This window comes from Gymnoscopelus microlampas (assembly GCF_963454915.1).
Source record: "Gymnoscopelus microlampas genome assembly, chromosome: 9".
Lineage (NCBI taxonomy): Eukaryota > Metazoa > Chordata > Actinopteri > Myctophiformes > Myctophidae > Gymnoscopelus > Gymnoscopelus microlampas.
The window spans coordinates 4835696-4848046 of record NC_139946.1 but is presented as its reverse complement, the minus strand read 5'-3'; the positions used below and the strand labels follow the sequence as shown (position 1 = coordinate 4848046).

The window sequence follows — 12351 nt, the reverse complement described above, 5'->3', positions numbered from 1 at the left end:
ACTTTAATTACAATCTAAAACATAAACATTGGTTGTAAAAAAACAAAGTTGTCCTTTAAAGTACCAAAAGTAAAAGCACTCATTATGCAGAATGTCCCATTTCAAGTTTTGAAATGTATATATTTGGATCCGAGATGTAGTGGAGTAGATCAAGTATTGCATATTGGAAATACTCAAGTAAAGCACACATACCTCAAAATTGTACTTAAGTACAGTACTTAAGTAAATGTACTTAGATACTTTCCACCATTGCACATAAGCACACATTACGCTGCTGTAACAATGCTGTCTATATGGACCTGACACGCACGCACATACACACGCACGCACGTACACACGCACACGCACACGCACACACACACACACACACACACACACACACACACACACACACACACACACACACACACACACACACACACACACACAAAATTGGAATACAATGGAATACATAAATAGGACAATATAATGCACTAATTATCAATTACACCATGATACAGATTGGTTATTCAGCAGCAAACACACACTTCCGGATGAACCGGTAAATTTGAGGTAATTTTAAAACGTTCTTGACCTCACAACCTGTGTCCAATATAAACCGCTCTGACCAATACACCACAATGCTATGAATTCAGCGAAACATTAGCTTATGACTTGTGTTAGCATGACAAAAACTGCTGAGTTGGACCTTCATTTCTCCAAAACTGTTAAACCTATCATTCTGAATGAAAGGAGGACAAACTGTGGGGGTCAAGGCAATTTAAGTGGCAGACTTGTGGCAACGTTTCCATGTGATATGGGGCTGTATAGTGTAAACATTGTGGCTGTAACAATGAAACAATAGAGGTATAAAACCTGAAATGATATGTCCACTCAACTAACTTTTCAGTTTGGCCATGCACACACATTTGAAAACTGAAAACAATGCCCTATGGCAACCACACTCATTTGCATAATGGCAAGGCTGGCACATTTTCTTCTTTTCTTTTTTCGGTCTCTAAAACAACTCCATACAATGTTAGGAAATCCCACGGGGAATAATGTTTGTGTTCACCAGGGTATAGCTTTCCATGGCGGTGCATGAGATCTTGGATGTTGTTCAAGATAAGCACTTAAACTCCCATACGTTGTTGAGCGGAGTCCCTCAGTGTTGACTGGGAGGAACCAAGATGGACTTCCAGATGGAGCAGTAGTAGCCTATACGTCTACAAGAGAAAAAGCCATGGTGTGTATGTACATCATCAACCTGAGGAGGACCTGGGAAGACCCTTACATCGTCACTTCCAACTCATGCCATCTGGATGAAGGTACAGGACTTAAAAATGGGAAAAGGTTTGTTTTAGTAGGAGTTTTGTCCCTTCAGCCATAAATAGTTCACCCCCAAATGGCTTTTTTTCTATTGATCTGTCACCCCATGAGACTTGAATTCATGGATATTTTTTTGTTTTTGTCACATTCCTCAGCCAATAATTCGATGACCGGCAGTGGTTCTGGTAGGAGACACAAAGAGTCTCCTTTGTGTCTCCAACCGGAACCGCTGCCTACCGGTCCACTGGTCATCAAATTATTGGCTTAGGAATGCAACAAAAACAAAAACTTTTCCATGAATTCAAGTCTCCATGGGGTGACTAATCGATAGAAAGTTGGGTGAACTATCCCTTTTAACAAACTGCCTGGCCGATGGGATGTTGTTATCGTATGTATCGTCTTTCTTGGTGATATGTTTTTATGTGCTATGTTGTTTTGTGCATAAACAACATGGTTGTGTGTTATTTTCTGTGAACGTTTCCCACAGAATAGGGATACTGGCCTCTAAGACCCAGCGATGCTTTTTGGCAACAGTCATATTTTATAAAGAAAGAATAATTTGTTTTTTCTGTTATTTTTTATTTTTTTCACCTCTAAATCCTCATTGGGTCCTATTGTTTAGTCTTACAATGCCATTGGCCAGGATATTTGCATATAAATACCCCCCACAGAGCCAGGAATCATCACAACTTGAAAAAGCTCCGGGTCTTAGAGGGTTAAGTGGTTCAGCATCACAGGAGATTCTGAAAGAACATCAACCCAACTTGTCAGAACCGACAGGCAGAAGCCACACAAATACAGGAATGTTACAATATTTCATTCTAGTGAAAAGGACTAATCTGAAACTTGAAAACTCTGAAAACATTTATTTTTTAATCATAGCAACTGTTAAGTAAGTGAGTAAGAAATGAACGGTTCGAGTAACGGTTGATAATTGTTCATTTATGTTCTCTTCAAATGCTATGTTCTTGTATTTGTGAATGAATAATTAACTAGAAAAAGTGCTCCTCGGAGCACAACTCTCCGCTGTTGGGAATGTTGGGAATGTTCTATCTGTATAAGTGTCCTATCCGTCCTGTCTGTATAAGTGTCCTATCCCTCCTGTCTGTATAAGTGTCCTATCCGTCCTGTCTATGTAAGTGTCCTATCCGTCCTGTCTGTGTAAGTGTCCTATCCGTCCTGTCTGTGTAAGTGTCCTATCCAATTGTTACAGTATCCGCCATTTCTCAACCATTTCGTGATTGTTCCTGTCTTACCTCACTCTTACCAGACTTGTGTTGGGAATGTTGGGAATGTTCTAATTCTTATGTTCTAACTGTCCTATCCATCCTGTCTGTATAAGTGTCCGATCCGTCCTGTCTGTATAAGTGTCCTATCCGTCTTGTCTGTATAAGTGTCCTATCCGTCCTGTCTATGTAAGTGTCCTATCCCTCCTGTCTGTGTAAGTGTCCTATCCCTCATGTCTGTATAAGTGTCCTATCCGTCCTGTCTGTATACTGTAAGTGTCCTATCCGTCCTGTCTGTATACTGTAAGTGTCCTATCCGTCCTGTCTGTGTAAGTGTCATATCCCTCCTGTCTATGTAAGTGTCCTATCCGTCCTGTCTGTGTAAGTGTCCTATCCGTCCTGTCTGTATAAGTGTCCTATCCGTCCTGTCTGTATAAGTGTCCTATCCGTCCTGTCTGTGTACTGTAAGTGTCCTATCCGTCTGTGTAAGTGTCATATCCCTCCTGTCTATATAAGTGTCCTATCTGTCCTATCTGCCAATCTACAAGATCTACAATCTACAAGATCACAATATGTCACATTGCAACATGTTGTGATCTTGTACATCAGCTATTTTTTTTATAAATATTGAAAAACAATCAGATTTATTTCAGGCAATGGTACTCCAGTTTAATTGTGATGGAGATGAAAGAATTTAACTCCAGTATTGATTTATAAAAGGCCAATTTCCTCAAGGTCCTCAGCCACTATTTAACCTGACCCTTTAGTTTAGCCTAGTAGGGTCCCATGTAATTGTTTGGTTGCCTATGCTGTTTTTATGCCATGTTTTTAAACCTTGCAGCACTTTGAGATTTGCAATAATGTAAAGTGTGTTATAAATCAAATGTATTACTATTAGGATATTGGCACTTTGTAGACCATGCCCAAGTAAGTCAAAGAAAACACCCAGAATCAGTGTTATACTTCAGCTACAGGAAAATAGCCAATCTACAAGCTCACAACATGTCACAAGATTATTATTCTGTCTGGTGGAACATACTGATTATTAACATGACCAGATTCTGTTTACTAAAGAGCTGGAGAGACATGGAGACTCCTGTTACTGAATATAGACTCTATAGTAATGATTACTATCACAATACTGAACAAACAATACAACAATGAGTCATACATTGACATACATGAATGCATTCTGTTATTGTGTCCAGTCACAATATAACAAGAGAATTCATGGACTAAAATCCTACCTTTTTAACTAAGCGTTTTCTTAATTATTCTTGGGCCTGTTTTTGTCTATGCCCTGTTTTTTTTAAATCAGTTTTTTGACCCTTTAGTTTAGCCTAGTAGGGTCCCATGTCATTGTTTGGTTGCCTATGCTGTTTGTATGCCATGTTTTTAAACCTTGCAGCACTTTGAGATTTGCAATAATGTAAAGTGTGTTATAAATAAAATGTATTATTATTATTATTATTATTATTACGGGGACAGAGCTCTGCTCTGTACACGTATTGTTATTGGCAGTATTCTGTCACTTCTTCTTCTTCTTCTTCTGCCACTTTTCGCAGTTCTGGCTGAACCGCGCTGTCGCTTTTTACGAAACTCGGCCATATGGTAGATGGTCATGAAAAACGATCAAAAAATAATTCTCACAATCTTTCGTCCAAAGGTGGCGCTATAGCACTCAATTGAAAATGCCAACTTTGACCAGGTACAACTCATGCCCTGTTTGACCTACAGCCATGAAACTTGGATACACATATGCGTCTCCTCATGCTGAACAACTTTCACCCTCTGACTTTTGACCTCTGACCTTTAGATCTCCCACCATTTTGAATTATATGAAAAACAGTCATTGGCTCCTAACTTCTGCATTTTTTCACTTCGGAAAATCCGTTGGAAATTTTTGTAGGCAGTGGTCCAAGGTTCAAGTGCTAAACGTTTCGTGCAGATTGCTCAAAAATCCCAGGAGGAGATAGATTTTAACTATTACAGTTTTATGAAAATTATTCATCTGTGCCTAAAACATACATGCAGACTCACATTTCTTTGAAACTTTGCAGAAATGTACAGGGTCATTCCAAATATCACTGAAACTAATCTTACTCCAATTGGCCAAAAGGGGGCGCTATAGCAATTTTTTGAAAATGCAGACTTTAAACAGGCATAAGTCATGCCTCGTTTGGCCGAAAGTCGTGAAACTTGCTTACACATGTGCCTTGACTCATGAGGAACACACGTATCGATTTGACCATTAAGCTCCGCCCTTAGATTTTCCGCAATTTTGAGCAGTTTGAAAAATACTTGTTTTTGCCAGTTCTGGCTTAACCGTGCATACGCTTTTTACGAAACTCGGCCATATGGTAGATGCTCATGAAAAACTACCAAGAAATAATTCTCACACTCACTCGTCAAAGGGTGGCGCTATAGCACTCAATTGAAAGTGCCAACTTTGAACAGGTACAACTCATGCCCTGTTTGACCTACAACCATGAAACTTCGATACACACATGCGTCTCTTCATGCCCGACAACTTTCGTGGTCTGGCTTTTGACCTCTGACCTTTAGATCTCCCACCATTTTGAATTATATGAAAAACAGTCATTGGCTCCTAACTTCTGCATTTTTTCACTTATGGAAAATCCGTTGGAAATTTTTGTAGGCAGAGGTCCAAAGTTCAAGTGGTAAACGTTTCGTGCAGATTGCTCAAAAATCCCAGGAGGAGATAGATTTTAACTATTACAGTTTTATGAAAATTATTCATCTGTGCCTAAAACATACATGCAGACTCACATTTCTTTGAAACTTTGCAGAAATGTACAGAGTCATTCCAAATATCACTGAAACCAATCTTACTCCAATTGGCCAAAGGGGGGCGCTATAGCAATTTTTTGAAAATGCAAACTTTAAACAGGCAAAAGTCATGCCTCGTTTGGCCGAAAGTCGTGAAACTTGCTTACACTTGTGCCTTGACTCATGAGGAACACATCTATCGCTTTGACCAGTAAGCTCCGCCCTTAGATTGTCCGCAATTTTGAGCAGTTTGAAAAACACTTAAACCCAGGATTTTTCAGCTATTTGCGTGAAACTGTATCATCTGTGTGATCTCCTTTTTCACAGTTACTTGTCCGTTGGGCCAATGGCGTCTCCCTTAAATGAATGCCTCACAATCTCAAGGTCGCCAGTCCAAGCCTCACTTGATGCAGACTTAATTTAAGTTGAATTGCAAACAACATGACTGTATCAATGAATACATGTGCAAATGGTAAAGATAACCTGAAATGCTTATTTGAGAGTACGTTTTTTCAACGTATGACATACTTCATTCTGAAAATAGCTGATCTACAATCTCACAACTTTTCATGGTTTGTGAGCTTGTAGATCGGCTACTTTCACTAGTTTTGGTTCTGAGGAGATGTACAATTTCTTCATTGGTAAATGGTTTGTGAACGAGTGATCTTAGTGTTAGTGAAACAGGGGCTTGGTTCATGAAAGAAGGCAAGATTTTATCATCTTCAACAGACAATATCAGCCTGGACAAAGCTATACCACTATAGGTAGTGTTGCAGCCTATTAGTCTGAAGGTTGAGAGTTCGAATCCTGTTAATGGCAGTAGGTTGAGATGTCCAATCAAACCATTATGTTTCCATCTCTCTCTCTCATCAATCTATTGTTTCCATGTCACTCTCTCTCTCTTCAATCTATTCCGTTTCCATGTCTCTCTCTCTCTCTATTCACTGGCCCCGTATTATCGCTGCTTGCAGCTATATTTATTATTATTATCCTCCCTCTAGACTTTAATTCTGTTCTTTTTGGCAAGCGACATCTACATGGTGGAGTAGATGCTTTATGAAACTATGAACACAGGAACAGATTCATATTATTATTACTCTCCGCCAGGAGAGTATTGTTATCACTGCGTTTTCACTTTCTAAACATGACACACCGATTGGTCAAGCCTCACGTGACACGTGAAATACTGTGATCTGATTGGCTAGTGACGCCACCGGGCCTATATATACATGGCATCACTCTGACAGTGTCTCCGCCACTGTCAGAGTGAGGTAAGACGGGAACCATGAAATGGCTGATACATAATTGGCAGATAGGACAGATAGGACATTTATATAGACAGGAGGGATATGACATAGGACACTTATACAGACAGGAGGGATAGGACACTCACACAGACAGAACGGAAGAGGACACTTACCCAGACAGGTTGGATAGGACACTTACATATACAAGAGGGATAGCGACCTATAAATACATGTGTCACTGTGATAAGCCAGATTCCAATACCGAAAATCCGGCCACTAGCTCACTCCCAGACCTTCGAACCGGAAGTAGTCAAGTAGTCACGGTCCAATTGTTCCTATCTGTCTTATTGGACAGATAGGACAGATAGGACACTTATATAGACAGGAGGGATATGACACTTACATAGACAGGACGGATAGGACAGGAGGGATAGGACACTTACACAGAATGAACGGAAGAGGAAAGCTGGGAAAGCACTTACCCAGACAGGATGGATAGGACACTTACATATACAAGAGGGATAGCGACCTTCGCGACCTTCGAACCAACACAAGTCTTCTGGCGGAGAGTTGTGCTCCGAGGAGCACTTTTTCTAGTTATTATTATTATTATTATTGTATTATTATGATGATGATGTTGGTAGATATGCTTTAGGAAACTATAAACACGGGAACAGATTGCATCAGATAAAGCGTAAAGAAGCTCAGCGCTAACACAACAAGGTGTAATGATCAGTTGGGTGGTTTACGGCACATGTACGTATCTGCAAACACACACTTGACGTTTATTAAATTATGGCCGATACATTTATTCTCTGGCCGATAAAATATAATCTTGCCGGTCACGGCGGCCGGCCCCAAAACTGCCATGTGGAAAGTCTGGTCCAAATATGGAGTCCTGGATCGGCCACGTCCAAATATGGAGTTCATGACGTATGGACGCACTCTGACCTCTTGAGTAACCATGGCGATCTAATGTCAACAAACCCCGGATGACGTGTAAACCTTTTCAACATCTCTTCACGTCATTTTTTGTTTACATTAGATCACCATGGTTACTTGTGATGTCAGAGTGAGTCCAGACGCCAAAGACTCCATATTTGGACATGCATGACTCACCGTGACATCATCACTCATGATGTCAGGAGCACAGGGCTGGACTATATAAAGTCATGTGTGTTATTATTGTCCATCACAGATCTGATCTCTGAGCTTAAAGACTTCTGTTCTCTTAGATTTAGACTTGGTGTGATTTATTTAGTCACTGCTGAAGATGCTATCGCCTACCTGGATCACCAACGTTTTTCTTTAGTAATTATTCAACAGGCCTTTGTACTGCCATCTTTACATACTTTTTGTCTCCCTGTTCTTGTGCATTTTACAGAACCAGTAGGATCATGGGAGGAGACTGGGGGTTCCTGTCCAGGTTAATGGACAACGCCCAGGCCCACATCACCAGCATCGGGAAGGTCTGGATGACTGTCCTCTTCCTGTTCCGCATCCTGGTGCTTTGTGGTCCAGCTGAGAGCGTGTGGAGCGACGAGTCGGTCGGTTTCTTCTGCAACACGCATATTCCCGGTTGCGAACCCCTTTGTTACGACAACTTCTACCCCATCTCACCCCTCCGCTTCTGGACGATGCAGTTCATCTTCGTGGCAACGCCCACTCTGGTGTACCTGGGTCACGTGATGTACGTCAGCCACAAGGAGAACAAACTGCGTCAGCAGCTGGCCAGCCCAGCGCCCCCTGGAGCCACCAGGAAGATCACACAGCCCAAGTACACGGACGAGAGAGGCCACGTAAAGATCAAAGGGAGTCTTGTGTGGAGCTACCTGATCCAACTGCTGGTCAAGATTCTCATCGAGGCGGCCTCCATCTGGGGACAGTGGGTTCTGTATAAGTTCAACGTGGAGTTCGAGTACACATGCAATCCAGAGTATGACGTATCACATAAATGTGTCACACCCGCGCAGTGCTACATGCCTCGTCCAACAGAGAAGACCATCTTCGTCATCTTCATGCTGACCATGGCCTGTTTCTCTGCGTTCCTCAACGTTCTTGATGTTTTCTACGTGCTCTTCAAATGCTGCAAGCGATGCAATCAAAGGGTGGTGAAGAGGAGGGCGTTGAATAGGACAGCGTTGGAGGACCCGGACACCCTGCCCGATAGCAGCGCCCCCAGCTACGATTCTACCATGTTGCAGATCACAGAGAACACACTGCAGCAGAACAACCATGTCATCGTGGAGTTGGAGAACATACCGGGGCAGAGGAGCATCTCTGAGAGTCTGGATGGAGTAGAGGGAGGAGCAACAGCAGCTCTGATTCATCCTCACCCTCAAGACTTCTTGTCCCCCAAGGTCACTGAAAAGAACGACTAACAGCATTCACCTTCACCTCCTGCCGTCCACCTTCTCTAAACGTTCCACCAGCCTACAGCCTTGGTCTCTGTCTCCACAGATGTAGACGATGAATCAATATGCAGATTTTCAGGCCACAAAGCAGCTGAAAATATTAACTCAACTCTATTCCATTCTATTCTATCACCTGATGCACCGAGTGATAAGTCATGTGATCAGTGAATCTCCCAAAAACATGATACGTCTGAAAATCCCCATGTATGGAGTCACTGATTTAATCAATATGATGTCATAGACTGGCCTGTACTAAATATATAATAACTAAATAAGAATAAAATAAATCACACTTGTGGTCTCCGAGTAGACCTGTGCTCAAAGAGCATAAAAAAAAGAGAAAAAAAAAGAAAGAAAAAAATATATATGTATTTCCTGTCGTCCTGTCTGTATAAGTGTCCTATCCGTCCTGTCTGTGTACTGTAAGTGTCCTATCCGTCTGTGTAAGTGTCATATCCCTCCTGTCTATATAAGTGTCCTATCTGTCCTATCTGCCAATTATGTATCAGCCATGCAGCCATTTCGTGATGGTTCCTGTCTTACCTCACTTTGACAGTGGCAAAGACACTGTCAAAGTGACGCCATGTATTTATACAGTATTTCACCGTATTGTCACGTGTCACGTGAGGCTTGACCAATCGGTGTGTCATATTTAGAAAGTGAAAACAATACTCTCCTGCGGAGAGTAATAATAATAACTAGAAAAAGTGCTCCTCGGAGCACAACTCTCCGCCAGAAGACTTGTGTTGGTTCGAAGGTTGCGAAGGTCGCTATCCCTCTTGTATATGTAAGTGTCCTATCCATCCTGTCTGGGTAAGTGTCCTCTTCCGTTCATTCTGTGTAAGTGTCCTATCCCTCCTGTCCTATCCGTCCTGTCTATGTAAGTGTCATATCCCTCCTGTCTATATAAGTGTCCTATCTGTCCTATCTGTCCAATAAGACAGATAGGAACAATTGGACCGCGACTACTTGACTACTTCCGGTTCGAAGGTCTGGGAGTGAGCTAGTGGCCGGATTTTCGGTATTGGAATCTGGCTTATCACAGTGACACATGTATTTATAGGTCGCTATCCCTCTTGTATATGTAAGTGTCCTATCCAACCTGTCTGGGTAAGTGTCCTCTTCCGTTCTGTCTGTGTGAGTGTCCTATCCCTCCTGTCTGTGTAAGTGTCCTATGTCATATCCCTCCTGTCTATATAAATGTCCTATCTGTCCTATCTGCCAATTATGTATCAGCCATGCAGCCATTTCATGGTTCCCGTCTTACCTCACTCTGACAGTGGCGGAGACACTGTCAGAGTGATGCCATGTATATATAGGCCCGGTGGCGTCACTAGCCAATCAGATCACAGTATTGCACGTGTCACGTGAGGCTTGACCAATCGGTGTGTCATGTTTAGAAAGTGAAAACGCAGTGATAACAATACTCTCCTGGCGGAGAGTAATTAAGGCTATGGGTATTATTGTGGACCAAAACAAACAATGCTAGTTGAATAATTTCTCCAATCTGGCACATAGGGCTAGATCATAGAAGGCATCAAACCTGTTGAAAGGCTCTCAATAGCTCCGGAAGGCGTCAGATGAATCCCATTGTGGGGGCTCCAAATGATGACTAGGCCTTTACAATATTGGTCATGTAATTTCCTATCTTAAATTAAAATTGGCTTAAGGGAGGGCCGGCCGCTGGCGGACCTCATGTCACCATGAATCAGCCATAACCATATAAGGATGCAGCTGCGCCTAACTATGGAGTGTGTTGCCCAAGGACTGACAGATGCAGATATCTCCATATATGGGCATATCACCATGCCAATAACAAGTCCTCACATCTCATGGTCTTATGGTGTCCACTGAAGAGGCTTGGACAGAGAGATTCATAATCAAGGAGCAGAGTCTATGAACAACAGACGGTGTACATGTAGTCCAAGGCTGGGACATGCAACAGAGTGAGCACAACTCTGTAATGTGGAAAGAAATAGTCGTAGTTGGGGAAAATGTGGAAAGGCATTGACCTAATTCCCTAGTTCCCTGTCAGTAGACATGTGGACATCATCTATATGACAGATTACTTAAGCTTGTGATGGTGGATCTGTCTTGTCTAGTCCAAAGTCAAAGCTCAAAACAGATGCCACGATGAAGACTAGAATAACTATGAGGATGGCAAGACACACCACAACCCAACATGTTTTCTTGCACCTACTCTGCTTATATCGAACCGCCTGTCCTACACCTTCCTTCGCCTCTTCCACATAGACGGATGACTGGTTGATGTTCGCTTCGATGTCGTTCACCGTCTCCCCCTGAGCCTGCACCTCCGCGTCAATGTACTGGCATATGAGGTGCAGGTCCTTGATGCTCCGCTCTAGCTTCAGGATCTCGTCGTGTCGCGACTCGATGTCATTCAGCGCCTGCCGGGTGGCCTGGGCGTCGTTCAAGATGTTCTGTGTGAAAACATCTGTCCGTCCACTCTCCAGCATGGAGTCCAGCTCCTCGGCGGTCACATCGGTGCCGGTGATCTTGAGCTGCCTCTGGATCCTCTCCACGTTGCGGGCTCTGTACTGAGCCTGGGTGGTGTTACAGTGGCCCATCAGCTCCACAAACTGCTTGGACAGGGCGCGCTGCGTCCTCGTGTTTATGGACACGTACTGTCCGTCGTCCTGTCCCTTCTTGGGCTCTAACATCATCAGTTTCTTCTTTATGTCGCCGGCCATCGTTTTGATCTGTTCTCGTAGCGTCTGGAGCTCTTTCTTCATACTATCATCTGGCAGTGCTACACCCAGCACTGTTTTCTGTTTCTTCTCGAGGTCTGCGACGTTTCCTTTGAGACTCTCCAGGCCTGTGTGGATTTCTTGCACCTTCCTAAAAAAGTCTTCATTATCCTTCTCTCCACTCCCCCCTGTTGAGGGTCCTGGATTCTCCTCATTCTCGTCCGGCCACCCACTATTCCGATTGCCTAATTCCATTGTCCGATCCCGCATTTTCCAAAGTGATGTAACTACCTAGAAAAGTACAATTAAAACTTGACAATGTAATTACACTAAGCCGAGGTGTGGAAGATACTCAACGAGAATGGGGCATAAGAACCGCCCTCTGGTGTCTTTGTCCAAGTGGTGTTGTTTAAACAAAGCACAGATCTGTCACTAGCACTCTCTTAAGCCGAGGTGATGACTAAACTGTCATTAATTATGACACCAGTCTTGCCCAAATATGGAGTTACACCTGGCTCTTGACTGTTCATTTTGACAGCAAATGATGATTCAGTCTTAAGGTCATTACACACCGGCGAATATGCGAATATACGCAAAATTCGCCCCCGGTGTGTAAGGGGGTTAAGTCTTAACACACCATTTAGTTTTAGTCCTATTT

At 42.8% G+C, this 12351-nt stretch overlaps 2 protein-coding genes across 2 annotated transcripts; one reads left to right on the top strand and one right to left on the bottom strand.

Annotated features, from left to right (window-relative positions):
- Window positions 1-7968: 7968 nt before the first annotated feature.
- On the top strand, window positions 7969-8952 carry LOC311051351 (gap junction Cx32.2 protein-like; the record flags this gene model as incomplete). Its single annotated transcript, XM_084065912.1, has 1 exon — window positions 7969-8952. One exon carries the CDS (start codon window positions 7969-7971, stop codon window positions 8950-8952), a length of 984 nt encoding a protein of 327 aa, XP_083922038.1.
- Window positions 8953-11054: 2102 nt separating this feature from the next.
- On the bottom strand, window positions 11055-11948 carry LOC311051350 (syntaxin-4-like; the record flags this gene model as incomplete). Its single annotated transcript, XM_084065911.1, has 1 exon — window positions 11055-11948. One exon carries the CDS (start codon window positions 11946-11948, stop codon window positions 11055-11057), a length of 894 nt encoding a protein of 297 aa, XP_083922037.1.
- Between the last annotated feature and the right edge of the window lie 403 nt (window positions 11949-12351).